General features: G+C 41.5%; 1 protein-coding gene across 3 annotated transcripts in view; it reads right to left on the bottom strand.

The window, feature by feature from the left end:
- tmcc1a (transmembrane and coiled-coil domain family 1a) overlaps window positions 1-20,557 on the bottom strand; it is a 36,761-nt gene that overhangs the window by 15,764 nt on the left and 440 nt on the right. The window contains exons 1-3 of one of the 3 annotated variants that reach the window (XM_077571357.1): window positions 11,673-12,261; window positions 11,527-11,583; window positions 9,768-10,132 (exon numbers count right to left, since the gene is read on the bottom strand). In XM_077571357.1, the coding sequence (XP_077427483.1) occupies window positions 9,768-10,019 (252 nt within the window). In that variant the 5' untranslated portion in view covers window positions 10,020-10,132; window positions 11,527-11,583; window positions 11,673-12,261. Of the gene's footprint in view, window positions 1-5,201; window positions 5,471-9,767; window positions 10,133-11,526; window positions 11,584-11,672; window positions 12,262-20,557 lie in introns of those variants that run through there. The other 2 variants (XM_077571347.1, XM_077571366.1) reach the window with 2 other exon arrangements.

Here is a 20,557-nt window from a genome sequence, read left to right as displayed (position 1 = left end):
GAATTTATAGCCGGAAGTTTTAGCGTAAGAGTTTTTCACTTGCTTCAAGCTTTTTTTTTCCTTTGAAATCTTAATACTTAACTCATTTACTTCCATTGACACCTATAAACGTCAAAAATTTATTTGAACTATTTATATTAGTTTAACATTTTTTCCCACTTTTGTTAACAAAAGTATGAAAACCTAGAATTTTTTACTTTATTAGAACAGATATAAAATTTGTGATTAATCGTGAGTTAACTAGTGAAGTCATGCGATTACGCCCCTAATTTTTTTATAATCTTTTTTAAGAAAAAAATACAATAATTAAGAATTAAAAGAAAAAAGAATTAAAAGTAAATATTAAAAATTCAGGGCATCAGGCGATTTTTTTTTTTAATCGTAATTAATCGCATGACTTCACTAGTTAACTCACGATTAATCACAAATTTTATGTCTGTTCTAAATGTACCCAAAACAATTCTAGGCTTTCATACTCTTGTTAACAAAAATGGGAAAAAATGTTAAACTAAAAAAACGTCAATGGCAGTGGCTGAGTTAAATAATTTCATGACTTTCCCTTCAATGACTTTTTTTCATGGCTTTTGTCCTTGTGTTTTTTTTGTTTTTGTTTTTCAAAGGCAGTTTTTGCAACGATTGCCCTCTGACAGACGTCACCCTGCAGATAAGGAGGGCAAAGGACAAGTTAGTTGCTGCCGATCGAGGTGCAAGACGCAACGATAAGAAAGGCCTGCCGACCCGAACGGACCAGGACCGCCGGCGTCACTCATGTCAGCTGATGATGAGGTCATGCGACGGAAGGAATGGAAGCAATTCAGGTGCTTTCCGTGACCTCGTTGCAGCTCATATAGAAAACAAACTTCATCACCAGCTTCATCATCATCACGCTCCCTCACCGTGATATCAGTGACATGATAAATTGTGCATGTGTCATCAAAACTGGTGAGTAGGAGCCAGAGAGGGAGGCAAACATGTCGGCATGACAAGCACTCCATCACTGCGGGCTGAGGGCGTGTAAGTGTCGCTTTATCTGGAGGGGGCGGGCTGGGGGGGGGGCTGAGCTGAGCTGATAAGATGTTATCGGTCAGACAAAACCAAAAGAGATACGACTGGACTTTTTCTTTTGCCCCGTGGCCCCTTTCGCTTGAAACTGGATCCAAACTGGGTCCACCTGCTTGCAGGCCAGGTTGCGCAACAGCCTGTGATCCCAGAAAAGCTGATTAGAGCGGCTGACACTTCACTTGGCCTGAGAGGGACAACGCAGGTCCGCACTTAAGCTGTATTGGCGCTATCGCTATCAAGAAGGATAAACTTGCAGAAGAGCTTGTGTCCGCGTTGCCACTGGCACGACCGGTTCAGAAAATAGATGATGGCACGGAAGTCCCTTTATCCTCTCCCAAGACACAAACATTCACTACGGCATGGTGAGAGGAGGAAGAAAAAAATTAAAAACCCTGACATCAACCCTATCAAGCAACTTTGGGAGAAACTAGACATGCGATCCAACATTAGCTACTTTTAACCACGGCAACGCGCTTTTTCTTCTGGATGAGCCGAAAAAGCCATGTAGACACTAGGAGTGTGACGATTAGGGGTGGGAATCTTTGAATGTCTCACGATTCGATTCAATTCCGATTTTTGGGCCTACGATTCGATTCAGAATCGATTTTCGGCTGAGAACGATTTTGATTCGAAATGGTTTGATTGACAATGATTTGCAAGGAAATGTGATGATCTACTCCAGTCTGACTCGCCAATGCTAATTAGCACGCTACTCGCGGCACTTTTATCACTCAAAAGAACGGCTCCACACTGCAAAAAAACAAAACTGCTTTTATTGGAATAACTTGATCGTGACTTTTTCCTTCTACTCTCTAATGTGTCTACAACTTAACAGTGTATCAGACCACGTGGGACCACACTGCCCCTAAGTGGCCAAATCAGGTACAACATGAACAGCGCTCCAAATAAAGGCACACACAGACAAAGGCAAGGCAGTACAAAATAATTTAAATAAAATCAATTTTGAATCGTACTAAATGAGAATCGCGATTCTTGTAAGAATCGATTTTTTGGCACACCCCTAGTGATGATATATCGATATTCCGATAAATCGTGATACTTTGTCTACCGATAGATTATCGATACGCCTACGCAAGTATTGCGATATTTGTAGTTAATAAACAGCCCCTATAACGGCTCCATTGTTCATTACTTATTGAGCAATTACTTGGCAGGCCACTAGGGGGAGCGCCTCACAAGAGTGGCATTTTTTCCCACTTTTGTTAACAGGAGTATGAAAACCTAGATTTTTTATTTTTTTTGTACATTTACAACCGATATCAAATTTATGATTAATCGTGAGTTAACTATTTAAGTCATGCGATTAATTACAATTAAAAATTTGAAACGTCGGGCAATTAAAATCATAATTAGTTGCATGACTTTACGAGTTAACTCACAATTAATCACACATTTTATATCTGTTGTAAATGAACAGTAAAAAAAAATTCTAGGTTTTCATACATCTGTTAACAAAAGTGGGAAAAAATGTTAAAACTAATAGAAATAGTTCAAATGAATATTTGACGTCTATAACCGTCAATGGCAGTGAATGAGTTAAGCACTTGCTGAAACTGCGGAAGGACTCGCCACAAGGTGGCCATCAGTCAATGACGGGCCGATATAACGACGGGAGTGCCCACTTCTGCAAATTTGCACAGAAGACTGCAAACCACGGCACTGTACCTTGTTGGTTGTGAAGCCACGCATTCCTCAAGCATTCCTGAAATGTCAGTCAAGCAGCCGATTGACAGGTCAAGATGAGAGCATGATCCCATCCAACAATTCTGCACCCCACCTCTATTCCAGCCTTATGTCACCATCATTTATACTGGTACAGATCAGAATCGACTAATCGACTTCAGGCGTCAATTCAAAACGTCCACACTGAAAAAGTCATTCAGCCTTTTGCCGACACGTCATCTACATTTATACCACTTGTGTCTTTGACTCCTTGGAATGACGACATGAACTTCACTCTCCTGATTAGACGGGTATGAGCTTTGATCCCACTATCTGAGGATCAGGAGGTTAACACAGCTGGATGACAGCATTATGAAAGTACTGCCGGTTCAACTGGACCAATATTTAGATCAATTAGAGATCAAAAGTGTGATCTCAGACGTAACATTGTGATTGTCAAAGCTACTCAAAAAAATAATAATCCAAAATTCTAAACATTTTACCAAGCCATGCCACATTCAATCACCCCCCCCCCTTCTGTGACCCCTGTTGCACGTGGTTCAGTTCCCACACAAGCTGCGCTCAAACATGTCACATAATAAACATCTTGAACGTCAAAATCCGCTTTTGTCCCTTTAAGGGGATCCAAAGGGGGTAACAATGAATCCCATTCATTCGATCTGGAAATTTACATAATCCCATGTGATGCCGGATAATGCGCCATTTTACTCACACACGCACACACATTTTATGTTGTCAGCTTAAAGGGGAAATCAACCTTGCACATTTCTTGACAATAATATATAATGTGTCCTAACTAGTCTAAATATGACATTCTGATTAATACTGTATTACATTTGTGGAATATAAATTATGAAGCTAAATATAGCCGTTTTAATCCATGACATCACAGTTGCTCAGGGCTCAGGCAACGACCAATCACAGCTCACCTGTTTTCTGAAGATGAGCTCTGATTGGTTGTTACCTGATACCAGATATGTCATTGGCACTCGACAGCAAATGGCAAAATGGACGCCGTCTGATATTGAGTAAAAACGGCAGGATTTTGCTGCTTAACTCATTTTCCACTAACACGATATTAACCAAAATACCATATTTAGACTAGTGTGGCTGCATAGAACATATTATTGTCAAGAATATTTTTGGGGGTCGACTTCCCCTTTAACTCATTCACTGCCATTGACGGCTATAGACGTCAAAAATGTATTTGAACTATTTCTATTAGTTTAACATTTCTTCCTACTTTTGTTAACAAGAGTATGAAAACCTAGAATTTTTTAATTGTATTAGAACAGATATAAAATTTGTGATTAATCGTGAGTTAACGAGTAAAGTCATGCGATTAATTACGATAACAAATTGTAATTCAAATTGTGAAATTCACTAGAGTGCATGAAATAATATCGTTTCACAAAAAGCTTGATTTCTCCGTATTTTGGTCCAAAACAGAGCATTTAGGTGAAACTAACCATTTTCTATTGTTGATTACTGAAAAACGGAACAAGGTAGAAACAACCTTTTTTTTTCTGATGAAGGATGACAGTACGGAAACAGGTGGAAGAAAGCCTTGGCCAGCTGTGGTGAAAGATGAGAGTTCAATCTTTCATTTGGTAGTATGTGTGTTTCCATAGTCCAAACACAACATTTTCTGTGGACCTTGAAAGATCAGTCAAAATGCTTAAATCAGCTGGCACCCACGGCATCCCTTTTCTGAAAACGCTTGGCAGTCAAAGAGTTAATAATCTTTTCTAAAAAAAACAAAAAAACAAAAGATGATTGAAAATTAAAAGAAAAAAAAGAAAAGAAAAGATTATTAAAAATTAAGGGCATCAGGCGATTACAATTTGTTATCGTAATTAATTGCATGACTTCACTAGTTAACTCATGATTAATCACAAATTTTATATCTGTTGTAAATTAACAAAAAAAATTCTAGGCTTTCATACTCTTGTTAACAAAAATGGGAAAAAAAATGTTAAACTAATAGAAATAGTTCAAATACATTTTTGACGTCTATAGCCGTCAATGGCAGTGGATGAGTTCAAGTGATTGTACAACTTATTGGGAGTTCTCGACATTGTGCTAGTTAACTCTTTGACTGCCAGACGTTTTCAGAAAAGGGATGCCGTGGGTGCCAGCCGATTTAAGCATTTTGACTGATCTTTCAAGGTCCACAGAAATACCAAATGAAAGATTGGACTCTCATCTTTCATCAGAAAAAAAAGTTTGTTTCTACCTTATTCCGTTTTTCAGTAATCAACAATAGAAAATGGTTAGTTTCACCTCTGTTTTGAAAAAAAAACGTCTTTTAACGTCTTTGGCACTCCTCCCTAGGATTTTACTAAACGTTATTTAACGTTTTTGGCAGTCAAAGAGTTAATGTGACTGAAATGAGGTCCATGTTAGACCTGAAGAAAAGGAACCTGAAGACTCACGGTGGTGGGGGACGAAGGCGGGGAGGCGTCAGCAGTTACCAGGCTGAGGACGACCTCCATGGCGAGAAAACTCCGCGCACACGCGCAATCACAATTGCGTTGGTTCTGTCTCTGTTTCAGCGCCTTCCACCTTCGGGAACGGCAACTCTGGCTGACCGCTCATCACTTCGCTCTGGATGGATCCACTTCATTGGCCGCTTGACTCCAAAAGTCCGCTGGGCAAAGATTCCTCTTCGCTGGAAACAAGTGGCGAGCCGCGGGGATTCCTCCTGACAGAATAAATCAGCCATGAGAGCTGGAACCTCTTCCACGCACGTTCAAACTCAGCTGAGCTCATGGCAGGAACATCGGCGCGCATTCACAAGCCCGACTCCCGCAGGCAGCTTGCATCACCGGCCGGGCAGAGGCAAAGAGAGCCAAGGGTCTCTTGCTGTGGCCGGACGAAGGCAGACATGCACCAGATCCTCAGAAAGAGGTGGAGACCCACAGAACGAATGTGAGGGGAGGGCTCCGGCGTGAATCAGGGGAGAGAGGGGGGGGGAGAAAAAAAAACTGAGAGGGTGACAGAGTGAGCAAGGAAGCATGAAAAGCTTCCCGCAAGTAGGAGGGGCGTTCCAGACCCGATTAGGTGGAAAGAAAGGCCTCCTTTTCAATGATCTCAACGTTAGATTGTCACAGCCAATAAGTTTGCCGAGTGATCTCGCGCTAATGAAGCACCGACTGCTGACCCCCGACCAGCCTCGCTTTCTCATGACCAACCGCCAGAACTCGACCAGAGCTGGAATTTACACACAATTCAGGCTATGGAAGACAAGTTTACTCAGATGAAAAAAACATGCTAGCGACGAAAGAATAGAACCAGATCCAGCTTCATAACGTCTTATGTTTACAAGTTACTTACGACAAGAACCATCAAATCCTTCCTCGGGTCTCCTGACGGCCTCACGGCTCTGGCTGGGTTCTGAAGTGTTGGGTTTAGGTGAACGGTATGGGATTTTTTAATAGGTTTTAGGTGAACTAATGAATACACACTCACACGCATGCACATACACAAAAACATACAAAAAAATAAAAATAAACAAAAATAAAGAGAGGGCAATGATGATGATATGTCAAATCGGTAAAATTACCGAATGAACAATACTGAGCTCTCCAGAAAAAAAAAAAGGAGAAAAAAAACAAAAACAAACAACCATCAAATCTTGTGCCGGTGTCAAAGTTGACGACAACATCCCAACAAGTACGAGAATCAGTACAAAGTCTACGGATCCACTTTCCGACAGAAGTAGTTTTGCATCCTCAAAACTAGCTCAAGTCAAGACCAGTACCAGACCGGTGGCGAGGGCTTGGAGTGATGAATGGACAGCACATGGACACAAATGAAATACTGGAGCGCAGATGCAACTGCTGCTCGTGACTCATCGATGAGGGGAAGTCAACAGGTTCCTTCTCCAGACGGACAAATTCCAAACATTGTGACACTGCGCAGTCAGTCGAGGAATATTTGAGCCTTCAGGATGACTCAGGTTTTTTTTAAGTGCTCTCTAGCTTCAGAACATACTCGGAATTGCGTAGCGGCTGCGCAATGTCACATTTTCTTCGGGTGCAGTTGGCTAACAGGACTAATCGCGCTCCATTGAACTGGGCCGAGCATATTCCTCCATCAAAAGAGTGAATAGAAGACAAAATTACCGAATGAACAATACTGAGCTCTCCAGAAAAAAAAAAAAAAAAAAAGAAGACATTAACTCATTCACTGCCATTGCGGCTATAGACGTCAAAAATTAATTTGAACTATTTCTATTAGTTTAAAATTTTTTCCCACTTTTGTTAACAAGAGTGTGAAAACCTAGGAATTTTTTTTATTGTACATTTAGAACAGATACAAAATTTGTGATCAATCGTGAGTTTTTTGTTTTGTTTTTTAGTTGATCAGGGGCAGACAAAACAAGTTTTATTTCTTTCTGTCCCCTTTCATTCTTTTGCTTTACTTGGAATTTGAATATTGCTTTTTATTGTATTTTTTCTTTTAAAAATTAACAAAATAAATTGATTGATTGAGTTAACTAGTGAAGTCATGCAATTAATTATGATTAAAAATTGTAATCGCCTGACGTCCCTAATTTGTAATAATCTTTTCAAAAAAAAAAATTGAATTTAAAATTTTCCATAATTAATTGCATGACTTCACTAGTTAACTCACGATTAATCACAAATTTTATATCTGTTCTAAATGTACAATCATTTTTTTCCTAGGTTTTCATACTCTTGTTAACAAAAGTGGAAAAAATGTTAAACTAATATAAATATTTCAAATACATTTTTGATGTCTATAGCAGTCAATGGCAGTGAATGAGTTAATAACAATGTACCCAAATGTGTCATTTATCCCATCTCTTATTATTGTTGCCCTCTGTGTGTTTTGGTGCAGTCCAGTGGATCAGCTCGCAATTCAGTTCATAGTTAAACAAAGAAACCTCAAGAAAAAAAAAGTTGAATCTTTATAAGTTATAATAAACCACAAAATAAACTAAATTAAGATCATGCATTTTTCACATCTTTATCTACCATTAGCATGTTTGTCTCTGTATGTTGTGTTTGCTCGAGCAGAATTGATTTATTCTCAGTCCATTGTGGTTATGTAATGGTGAAAGCGAAAGGGCAGCAGCCCAAAACGCCGGGCCGGGGTCCCCGCAGAGGCGCAGCAGCGTTGGCCCGGACACGTAGCCGGCCTATTCATGAGCAGGATGATCCAGAACAATCAAGGACACTTTTTTTTTTTGCCCCGACTGATCATTTGGACTGGCCTCATTCTCGCTAGCATGAATCCAGTCTCTCATTTGGGCCTGGGTACTGTTGGGGAAGTCGGAGCCATGCTGCTAGCCATGCTGCTATCCATGCTGCTAGCCATGCTGTTAGCCATGCTGCTAGCCAAGCTGCTAGCCATGCTGCTAGCCATGCTGCTAGCCTTGCTGCTAGCCATGCTAAGGGAAATGACAAACACAAAATGCTTGGCACGGTAATTCTCTCTCTTCTTTTTCTTCATTTCAAGTTGCATCACTTGCTCAGATCATTCAAGAAAATAACGGGAATGTCTCCAACCTGTCGCCACTTTCATCCAACTCAAGCCTGAGCGCACAGGCGGACTTTGGCCTTTTCTCATGTCATTCGTTTCAGATTGCTTGAGTGACATGCTTACTTTGCTTGGAGTGAGGGGGAGCCATTTGGGGAGGAGGAGATGAGAAAAGTGGAGAATATGGAAAGAAAGCTTGCGCAATTTCTGACTGTCATGCAGGGCAACGCGAGGCCTCACTCTGCTCTTCTTAAAAAAAAAAAAAATCTTCTTGGCTCTCAAGGGAATCAGATGCTTTTTACTCCATCTCCCTTTGCCTCGTGTCATCTTTTTGTCGAAAACTGTTATCTGAGCCTCCACTGCATTTTCCTCCCAAATCAAAATGATGGAATTCATCAGCTGGACTCTCAATGCAATTGAACAACTATCCTCAGGACACCAGGGAAGGGGTTCCCTGCTTGTCCAAATGGAACATTTGCGGCCACGTACTTCCTTTCAGTCGAGGAAGTCGAAGATGCCTAAATGGAATTCTCAACGACACGCCATCAAACAACAACATCCCGAAAATTAGGAATCCGAAAATGATAACATGGTCATCTCAATGTACTCCTAAACGGTGTGCGAATAGCAAGAGATTGTTGGACTTCTGCCATCTGCTGGAAGAACATTTCATTGCTCTGCCTGCCACTATATGTTGCTGGCATACACAGAAGAGCAAAGATATTGTAATCAATGAATAGAATGTTTGGAAGCAAGTTGATCACTCACAGCACCTCGGTTGGGAATCTACGAGCTAGAGGACAGGAACATGCAGAGGTCAAGGTTGAGCACAACGTCCTCGGTGACCCAAAATGTGGCAAGCCGGGACCGGCTGCAAAAACAACGCCCCAGGCTAATGTTCTCACTTGCTAACGGTAAGAGGAGGAAGCAGCTGCAGAGTGGAAATAACAACACAAAGGATGAGCGCTGCTATCATACACAGCACACGCGCAGGACTCAGTGCCTCGCACCCGCACAAAACTTGTAATTAACTTGATTAACTTCTATTATTCTCTTGATAAACAATCAGGATGTATTTCTAAGTGTTGCATGACATCACCAAGGTAAAAAAAAGAAAGCATTCAGACTTGGTATTATTCATTTAAATGATTTCTTCACTGCTCAGTTTCACAAACGAATCTTTTTGTAATCAATTAAGCTATTGATTATTCCATGTGGAGGCAAGTGATGTCATGAGTGCTAATTTAGCTGATCCAACAGCGCCCTCTGGTGGCTGCTTGATCTCACCGTCACATGGAGTGTATGAGACGTCCACCTTGTGTTCTGTAAGGACAGTTCTTAGTTTAATTTGAAGCTCCGTTTTCAACACTGTTGGTGTGTACGCGTCTCGGACCAGCAGCCCCACAGCAAGACTGCATGCTCGCTTGCTGCCATTTGACCAAATGAGTGAGACTCGGGTTCCAGAAAGACAGCGTTGATCAGTCGTCACTCACCCTGTCCGCCTCATCTGTTGACTGGTACCCTGACGACAGCAACCCATCACCCCCCGCGCATCCGGGGGCGGGGCTATTGGGCGCCGTGTCGGCACCAGAGGAGGAGCGCGGGCGGCTGACGTGGTGCTGCGGGTCGTGGGTATAGCGTCGATGCGGGGCCCGGGGGCTGCTTCTCAAGAGCGGGTCGCGGTCTCCGCTCCCGGATCCGGAGCCCTTGCTGCGCCGGCTCTGCAGGCTGCTCCCGCGCCTCATCGCGCCACGGCTGGCTGCGCAGGGATCCGCGGGGCTGGCGGCTCGCCCCAGGTCGGGTAAGCGGGGCCCCGAGGAGTCCTCGGAGGCGGAGCGGGAGAGGCCGCCTGCTGAAACTGCAGAGGAGCATGAGGAGGAAGACAAATATGTCACGTTTGCGACCACATCTTGTAGCCACAATGCCATATTAACTCATTCACTGCCATTGACGGCTATAGACGACAAAAAAATCATTTTAACTTTTTCTATTAGTTTCACATTTTTTTCCACTTTTGTTAACAAGAGTATGAAAACCTAGAAAAAATGTATTGTACATTTAGAATAGATATAAAATTTGTGATTACTCTTGAGTTAACTAGTGAAGTCGTGATTAATTAGGGGCGTCAGACAATAATTATTATTTTTTTAATTTTAATTAATCGCATGACTTTAATAGTTAACTCACGATTAATCACAAATGTTATATCTGTTCTAAATGTACAATATTTTTTTTCTAGGTTTTCATACTTTTGTTAACAAAAGTGGAAAAAAATGTGAAACTGATAGCAATAGTTCAAATGAATTTTTGACGTCTATAGTCGTCAATGGCAGTTAATGAGTTAATGTGTCGCACATATAGTACCTGAAAGTTACATTCGTTATTATATGGCATTTAGTGGAGTACAGTGTTCCCTCACTTTTCACGGGTGATACGTTGCACACCTACACGCCACACGCAATAGGTGAATTTCAATAACCGCGAATGTGCCACCTTAACGACCTCTTAGGAGTTCATAAACAAGGCTGGTTTTTTTTTCTACAGGAGGGGGTAAGGGGAGGAACGAGACACATTGCGTACGAGTAACTAGGATCTGTTGTAGAAAAAGCTTACCCGTGATGGGACACTGACTTGCTAAGAAGAATTAAAAGAAGAAAAATGTCAACTTTTTTTTTTTTTAAACTTGTTATGTTAAATGTTTCTTAATTTACCAAATATGCTATAATTGTGTTTAAATATGTAATATATTGTGTTGAATGAGCTGTTTTTGTTACGGCATAAGTGGACCCAACTACAAATCTGCTATAGAGTGAATCCGCAATAAGAGAACTGCAAAGTGGTGAGGAGCCACTGCAAATCAATACTTTTATAAACACACCATCATCCAACAAGTAAATAAGGCTATTGAGGAACCTTATTAATTCGAACAAAGGTGGTGACTTGGCAGAAGAACGCACCAGATCAGTCTGCTATCTGCCGCTGATAACCGGTGGAACACTCACCTGCGTGGCCAAAACGATTTATATTTATAAGTAATGAACAATTTATTACGTTGTTGCTTCGTTTGATTAAACATACATTAGTGCATGCAAAGAAGTGAATTTTCAACAAAGGCTCTTATGTTAACGGCCTTTTTTTTTTTTTTTTACGGTGTGTGGTCTGGTGCACACTAAAAGTAATAAAAATGCGCAAATTACAAGCCATAATACAGCAGGGCAAGAAAGAAAAAGTAAAAAAAAAAAACACACCTACCATGAGCCCAAGTGTCAAAAGCTCACACAATGGAAGGGTTCCCCTCTTGTGGATCACCTAAAAGAAAGAAAATCAAGTCAATCATTTACAATCTAAAATGTTGCGGACCTTCAGATCCTCAAACCCCCAGCCATCTGTTCCGTCACCTTGCAATCAGACGTCACTGTGCAGTCAACAAGATCAACAAAACTTCCACCAGGAGCTCATTTAGTATCCTTGCGGTATCCCCCTCCTCTCTCCATCTCCGACAATCGACCTTCCTCATGACGATCAAATCGTACCAACATTGCAGCTGAAACAGCGCCTAAATAAGCAAGCGGTTCGAGCAGCCGTATTGGCGGGACGGTCGATCACCTCACAAATGGGCAGGCGCTCGGCCCCGCCCTCCTTGAGGGATCACTTGACTGACGCGACTGTGCTGCTGCAAAATAACAAGTGGAGACTGTTGGGAAGCGCGGCTTGAGCTTCCCTTCCGGTTAGTCGGACCGCACGCAGACTGAAAGCCTCTTTGGCCGTTCAAACTGATGCCTGTAGCCACTCGCACCGTGCGTGTTCGTTGGCACAGGCGCTTTTCTCATATCGGATGCAATTCTGCCAGCTTGCTATTTTCAAGGACAGCCACAAACATCCATGCTCGTGTTTCACTCCCAATTTTCTCAACTTCCGCTAATTCTAATATGAACGAAAAGCCGTTTACAAGCCAAAATGAGCTCATTCCCAACACCTAAAAACATTAACTCATTCACTGCCATTGACGGCTATAGACGTCAAAAATTCATTTGAACTATTTCTAGTTAGTTTTTAGATTTTTTTCCACTTTTGTTAACAAAAGTATGAAAACCTAGATTTTTTTTATTGTACATTTAAAATTACAATACATTTATTTATGATTAATCGCGAGTTAGCTATTGAAGTCATGCGATTAATTACAACTAAAAAATGTTATCGCCTGACGCCCCTAATTTTTTTTTTTTATTAGGGGCAACGGGCGATTTTTTAATTGTAATTAATCACATGACTTCACTAGTTAACTCCCGATTAATCACAAATATTTTATATCTGTTCTAAATGTACAATATTTTTTTTTCTAGGTTTTCATACTCTTAATAACAAAAGTGGGAAAAAAGTGAAACTAATAGAAATAGTCCAAATGGATTTTTGACGTCTATAGCCGTCAATGGCAGTGAATGAGTTCATCTGGACCACCAGTGTGGCTTTGCACAGTGTTTCCAAACTTTAATTGAGTCAAGGGAGGCCCATGTTTGACATAAGCAAATCTCACCACACCCCCACAAACAAAAATGTCACAAGTAAATACGCATTGGCAAATAATTATCTTCATCAGTGTGAAATGTAGACCCCTTTAGTCGAACATTTTGCAGGCAGCATGCGGGTTCATTGCACCTTCTACCATCTAGTCTAGCGGAACATCTGCTTGTCACTATACGTCATTACCACTGGCATAGATAGATGAACAAAGACGGACGATCTCTAACGGCAAACTAATGGTAGGGAATTGCTGGCGAGCTCATTTAGAATATGCAGCCACTCCGCTTCCTCCCACAGTCAGAGGTCACCTGAGCTGGCGGACATGAATTAGTGCAACCTGTAACCTCCTCAAACGTACACGCGATCATGCGGCCACCGAATTGCGCAGTTAGCAAGTGGACTCACGGAAGTTCTGCTGCGTTGTTGTGTCAGAGCTTTTGAGATGTAATTGTGTCCCGAGTCAGCCCCAAATCCCCCCAGCTGATGTTTGGGTGATTGTTAATGCTTTTAGATTCCACCTTAATCCTCTTTTAGAAGACAAAGACCGACCGTCACACTGATTTATGCACAATGTTGTGCCAGTCGCTTCCCCATTTTGAAAAGGGGACCATTTTTAGGGCTGGGGAAAAAAAGTTGACCAAGGTGGATAAGTCGACTAAAATTTTCTGCCATGTTTGGTCCATTCAACCTTTTTCCACTGACTTTTTTTTTTTTGCAGACTCACGCAGTATTGCAACGGCGGCTGTGATCTGATCTTTATTTCTTCTGTTAGCGCACTATCTAGTGGTGAATTTTATTTGTTTCCTTAAAACGCTCACTGACTTAGTACTTAGTGGGTTTTATTAAAGACAACCCAGCACATTGAGCTTCTCCAAAACACAGGAAAGCAAGTTCTGAACCTTCTAAAAAGCACGTGGGCTGTAATTATTCCAAAATATCACCTGCCACTCAGTACTAGGTGTTCATCCCTTAACCAGTAGAGGGCAGTCATGCACTAAACATGCCCAGAAGAAGTCAGGAAAAGAAAGTTATTGACTTCATGTAGCTAACAGCTAGCTTTACCCTTGTTTACTCATGGAATAATGTTGAAGCGTCGTCTGTAAATCAAACTATTACATGAGTAATGTAGTTATGACGTATGTGTGAACTAACTGGTAGTTTGTATACCTTAAGTGGTCATCGCTAGCACACTAGTGCTAATCACAATTGTTAACCGTTTAGAATGGGCTAATTTTGTTGGTATAATAAATTATGAGTACTTATATCCACTCAATTCAATTTACGTCCAATCTTAGTGGATTAACAACAACAAAAAGATAATTTTTCTTATAGTGACAGCGCAAGAACATCTGCTTGCAACTTGTCCTCAAATGAACGACACAAGGCACTATTTGAGCTTTTTGGTCTGCCTAAAGTGATGCGTTGTGGCCACATGCTGCCGATGATCAGCAGTGACCGGTGACAAGCGAGCTCAACGGGCTCAATGAGTCAGCATGTTCCCCAAATGGCGCGCAGGCCAAAGGTAAAGGACAAACAAGCACACGGACAATGGCCCCTTTTTGAAAACGTGTCGAGTTGTCACACACAGCTTTGTTTTACTATCTTTGTGGGGCCATCTCATTGACATAATGCATTTCCTAGCCCCTTCCCCTAACCCCAACCATCAAAAAGTATTGCCTACCCCTATTCCTTCCTTACCCTAACCTCAACCATAACCCAATTCAAACCTAAACTCTAAAACCAAGCCTTGACCCTCAAAAAGAGGTCTAAACTTGTGGGGCCACATGGACGGGTGGGCCCCACAACTCTGTGAAATCCCGAAATGTTGGCCCCACTATTTAACAAAAACAAAACCACACACACATACACACGCACGCACACACAACAAAAGTATGTTGTGGCCATCTTTTTGAGTCAGGTGGATGGTGAGAATGCTCCCAAAACACATCTAGTGGCTAAAAAGCAAAGCGGTCAATCACGTTAACATACGGTAAAAACAATGGCTGAAAAGGATTCATGAATTATCAATTGTCAATTAATTTGATTGCTCATCAATGAATTGTAGCACCTCTAATTGTATGTGTTACGTGTATCAGCACTGTGACACAACAAAGTCTTTGTTTCCTCTGAATGAAGTGGCCCAAATGCAGGTCAGCCCATACATGGGAGTACTTGTGCTCATCTGAAACAATGCGCAGCTCCAGAAGAATCCGAGGGTTCCCTCCAAAGCACACGCAGGCCCGCCGCTTTGAGTAACACCATTTTGGCTGATGGCCCTGCATGTCAATAAAAGGGGGGGGGGATTAGGCCAGAGGGTTCTGGAAACAAACGGTGGTGAAGACCGCCTGCACTACCGTGTGTGCCGTAATATCACACGGTGACCTCAATTGTTGTTGGGAAAAAAAATTGTTAGGATTTTTCGGAGATTTTTTTTGTTAAAGTTGCCGAGCCGTGACCTCGTGTCAACCAACTAAAAGCGAAAGTTATCTCCGTCTGCAGCTGCATCCACACAGAATTACCAGGAAACAAACAATTGTTATTGTACTCTGCGTGTGTGTGTGTGTCTATCGGACAATAGCATGTTTGTGCGAGTTGTGCCAGCGGCGGAGATGACTCAGCATTACTGCGAAAAGTACGATAAGAGATGCAACTCGGTCTTGGTACGGGAGAGACAAGGGACAGGGGGCGACGGAGGGGATTCGGCTTCGGTCGGCAGCTGCCGTGCTTTCACCCGGGGCCGTGTCAGGTTCAGAGTGCGTGTGACTGAATGGCTGAATGGTTGAATGGAAGGTAGTCGCCGGACAGAGGCGGTCACAATGTCCTATTGTGCAAACGGCCCATCTGACAAATGGTGGCGCTCGGCTTTTCAGCAACAATCCTGCGCAAACTCGCTCCTACGTGCATGCGTGCGCATGTGTAACCGAATCAAGAAATCAAGATGATTGATTCTGACAAGAAGCGCACATGAGCTTAGTTTTCATGTGCTAGACAATGTTAGAAGACTATCTTTGTCTTCCGCGTGTTTGTTGTTGTTCGGGTAGAGAGAATGTTGATTTTCTGAATACAGACTGGAGATCGGTGAACAGGTCCTTCGAAGGATTTATTTTACAGAATATTCTGGACACAAGCAAGTTTACAGACAACTGGCTGCAGTTCCTCTCGCAAGTGTGTAGTTACAGCGGACTCACAGCATTCTTATACTATCTTGAAAAACCCTCAGAAAACAGCCCCCAGCCCCGAGTTCAATACACATGACGACGGCCGGAAGTAGATAAGACTTTTTACACTTTTACAGCATATCATCCAATACACATTGAGTTCAACCCCAGACACTGGCCCATTGATGTGGAAACAGACGAGGTCCTTTAGACATGATGACATGAGCAAAAATTGCGACAGCACTTACAAAGACACATCCACAGATAAAAGTTCTACTGAGGAAATAAGTAAATTAAAACAGTTATGACTAAATCTAGGCAGAAGACTCTCAACAACAACAACAACAAGTCGCTTGCTAGCCAACAAACAGACCATCCTGTCGTGAATCATTCGCTACGTCGACTGCTTCGCGCTGGCGGGCGGACAAATTCCCCGCACGTGCCGTCAAAGGACACGACGAGATGCTGGCGTGGAGCATTCCATACGTGGGACAACTGCCAAGGCGTTGCTGCTGGGTCAACTGTCAACAAGCGGGAAAGTACCAACAGGCTCGGTGAAATCTCAGAGCGTACGGACAGACGAATGGAGCGCCACGAACGGCCAGGCGCTCCCAAGCTAGCAACATTGTCGTGTCGTCACGTTGCCCCACTAACTGGCGCGAGATACCTTCGTCTCCAACATACGACTGGAATTGGAATTGAGACTGCATGACCCCGAAATCAACTTTTTATGAGTTGACTCTTCCTTACCAAGAAATCAACAATGTTTCGCGCAAAAATGTACTTCTCTCTAAACTTATGCTAACCAGACAGTATGGCTAAGAAAAAACGTCAGCTAAATCGACTTTAAAAATAGGTTAGCTGAAAATGACTCTGCCGGCACCATATTTGCGCCGCCGTCCAGGTTTTACGCACGCAGTGGACAGGAAGTTATTGAACTCATTGTAGCAAACGCCACAAAGAGCTCCAATCGTTTGCTCATGGACTTTTGTTGAAGCATCATCAGTGAGTGACTTTTAAGACACTATTACACGTGTAATATGATGTATGTGTGAACTAAAAAGTAGTTAGTGTTTGTTTACCTTAAATGGTAATCACTAGCACGCTAATGCTAATCGCGATTGCTAACCGTTTAGTATAGGCTCATTTTGTTGGAACTCATTCACTGCCATTGACGACTAGGCGTCAAAAATTCATTTGAACTATTTCTATTAGTTTATTTCCCACTTTTGTTAACAAGAGTATGGAAACCTAGACATTTTTGTTTTATTGTACATTTAGAACAGATATAAAATTTGTGATTAATCGTGAGTTAAGTAGTGAAGTCATGCGATTAATTACGATTACAAATTTTAATCACCTGACGCTCCTAATTTTAATCATCTTTTCTTCTTTTTTTAAAAATTGCGTCAGGTGATTTTTTTTTTTTAATGTAATTAATTATTGACTTCAATAGTTAACTCACGATTAATCATAAATGTTATATCTGTTGTAACTGCATATCTGTTTAAACTAATAAAAATAGTTCAAATGAATTTTTAACGTCAATAGCCGTCAATGGCAGTGAAAGAGTTCCAACAAAATTAGCCTATACTAAACGGTTAGCAATCGCGATTAGCATTAGCGTGCTAGTGATTACCATTTAAGGTAAACAAACACTACTATTTAGTTCACACATACATCATTTTACACGTGTAATAGTGTCTTAAAAGTCACTCACTGATGATGCTTCAACAAAAGTCCACGAGTAAACGATTGGAGCTCTTTGTGTTGTTTGCTACAATGAGTTCAATAACTTCCTGTCCACTGCGTGCGTCTGCAAAAAAAGGTCAGTGTAAAACCTGGACGGTGGCTCCAAATATGGAGTTAATAATGCTCATGTACAAAAAAATAATTAACAAATTTTGGTAATTACATCACTTAATTCAACTTCAAATAATAAACCACAAAATTATTTGTTTACAATTACGGGGGAGTTGGTGGGGGGTGGCAATTACTCAATGAAATAATCAATGGGGTAAATGCCACGGACTTCCGACTTTAGGGTTTAACACATCAGCGTCATTTATGGCCACTGCTGGCCGCGTTCCAACACTTACTACCCCCACCACCCCTGCGCCCCCCAACCGCTTCGGACAACTGAGACGGACTCACTACACACAAGCACCCGTCGACAGGAACATGCAACCGAGAGGCACAAAGGCGGAAGCGCAAGTAGTGGGACGCGGCCTACACGTCGCAAACCGGAACCGGAAACAAAGCTGATGTGTGAAACCCGGATGTCGGAAGTCCCGCCTCCTCCGTGGGATAATCAATGTGAAGACGAAATGATGACAGCCCAACCAGACAGCTTGCTTAACTTGAAGATTCATTTAGTGGATGCCCGCAGCACAAATTGTGACGATGTGCGTGTGACCGTTGCCTTCTTCTGCCTCTTTCCTCAAAGTGAGGAAAGCGGGCAGCCTGTTGCCACGTAAAAGCGCAGCTTTTCCAAAGGAATTCCACCTTCATCGGCCAAGTGTGGCAGTCGCTCGGCAACAAGTTAAGAGTGTGCTTGTGACCAGCGTCAAACTGGACTGAGAACTGACATCCAAGTATGGAATGACAGTCGCTTTTGTGTACATTGAAGAGCACTTGACTTCATCAATGAATTGTCATCTTCATTTTTTTCTATCTTTAATCGTCATCATCATTTTTTTCTATCTTTAATCTCAAAGATGAGCTGTTTTTGCTTTGGTTGGGATGCCACCAAGCAAGTGTGATGATGATGGCCATCATAGACTCCAACCTAATTGTTGCACGTTAGCACAAATGGATGTACATTATAGCAACAAAGTAAAACAGTACACGCGCCTCTTTTCATCTTTACATGACGACCTCAGGCAACACACAGTCACCTTCCGCCACTCATCAATTTAGGAGTGGCCAAATTGCCTCCAGATTGGCATCCAATCAAAGTGTGAGCAATGCCGACATCTTCTATAAATATCCGCAGTGAAAGAGGAGCTCGGGTCATCTGCGCCTTTTCATCCACTTAAGCGAAGTGTTTGGAGGGAAGGCAAGGCAAGAAAGTCGTTCATCTTGCGAGCTTAATTCCGAAATTATGTCACAATTGCGCCACAGGTCGAAATGGCGGTCTAATGCTGAAGTCGAGGGCAAGAGGAAGTTGGGAAGTCGGACTTTTCCGACTCAAGCCAGGAAGTGTGCGCGAGAACGCCCTCTTTAAACTTAAGAGATCCAAGGTTCAAAGTCAGGGGAAAAAAAGGATCCGAGTCACAGACTGTGAATGGCAAAACATAATTTATACAATTATAAACTAGGGGTGTGAATTGCCTAGTAGCTGGCGATTCAATCCGTATCACGATTAATAGGTCACAATTCGATTCAATATCGATTAATATCGATTAATCTCGATTTTTTTAAAACCCAAATAAAAAAAATACTAATGAGTAAACTTTTACATGTACACTGTAAGATCTATATGTAAATGTTAACAATTATAAACTAAGGGATTCGATCCGTATCACGATTAAAAGGTCATGATTCGATTCGATATGATTAATCCTGATACAAATCTATAAATTCATTATTGCAAAAAAAAAAATTACACAAATTTAGAAAATGCTAATCAGTAAACTTGCACATGTACTGTAAGATTTGTATGAAAATGTATTTATTTGAAACTTCAGGCTTATAACTGTGAGCCACTGTATTTAACAATCTAAAATCTAAAAAAATGTTTCTTGTCTGAATAGCATTTAAATAAAATATTAAGGCTTAATGTTCCATTAATTATTATAAAGAATATAATAACATTCTTCCATGCTTATTAACGGGTGAACACTAACCCTAAGTAAGACGTTTTGTTGAATACTCCCATTAAAAAATGTATGTTTATACATCGGTTCGGCCGCATATCGAATCGATTCGAGAATTGCGCGTAGTAATATCGTGATATATTGCCGAATTAATTTTTTCAACACCCCTATTATAAACATATTTATCTCGTTATGTATTATTACAGTAATTTAGTCATTTGAAGTAAGTAACTTCACATAACCTAGTGTGATTTGGACTGACTGGTTAACCAGAACAAGAAAAAAAATTATCGTAATCAGCCATCTTTGTTGTTTACATTTGCCTGGAATGCTTAGGAGGTTGGCCAATCCGAGTGCGATCAATCCAACATCCCACCTTCCTCGATTTCAGCATTATGTCGGTAAAAGGAAGCTCGGCTCTCATTAGATTTTGGAGGATTCTTTTTATTTCGAAATGTGATGAAATGTTTAACCACCATAACAATCTGCCTGCTTTGTATGCTAGCCACATATACGCCGTTTGTTTTCATCGATATATCAGAAATGCCCGGATGTTCTGAATTGTCAAAACACTCTTCTCCAGGGGCCACTACACCACTGATCAAACGCAATGTCTGATATTTATTAGTTCATTTGTAGTGGTTAGTAACCACGAATAGTAGTAGTTACCACTGGTTACTACTACTATTCGTTTTCCTTTCTTTGATATTATTTGACTTTGATTACGACTTGGGTAGCAACAATTTCGCCCACGTGTATATATCATATATGCGAGTCTGTGGCTTG

This window comes from Vanacampus margaritifer, chromosome 1 (genome assembly GCF_051991255.1).
Source record: "Vanacampus margaritifer isolate UIUO_Vmar chromosome 1, RoL_Vmar_1.0, whole genome shotgun sequence".
Classification (NCBI taxonomy): Eukaryota; Metazoa; Chordata; class Actinopteri; order Syngnathiformes; family Syngnathidae; genus Vanacampus; species Vanacampus margaritifer.
This window is presented reverse-complemented; position numbering and strand designations above follow the sequence as displayed.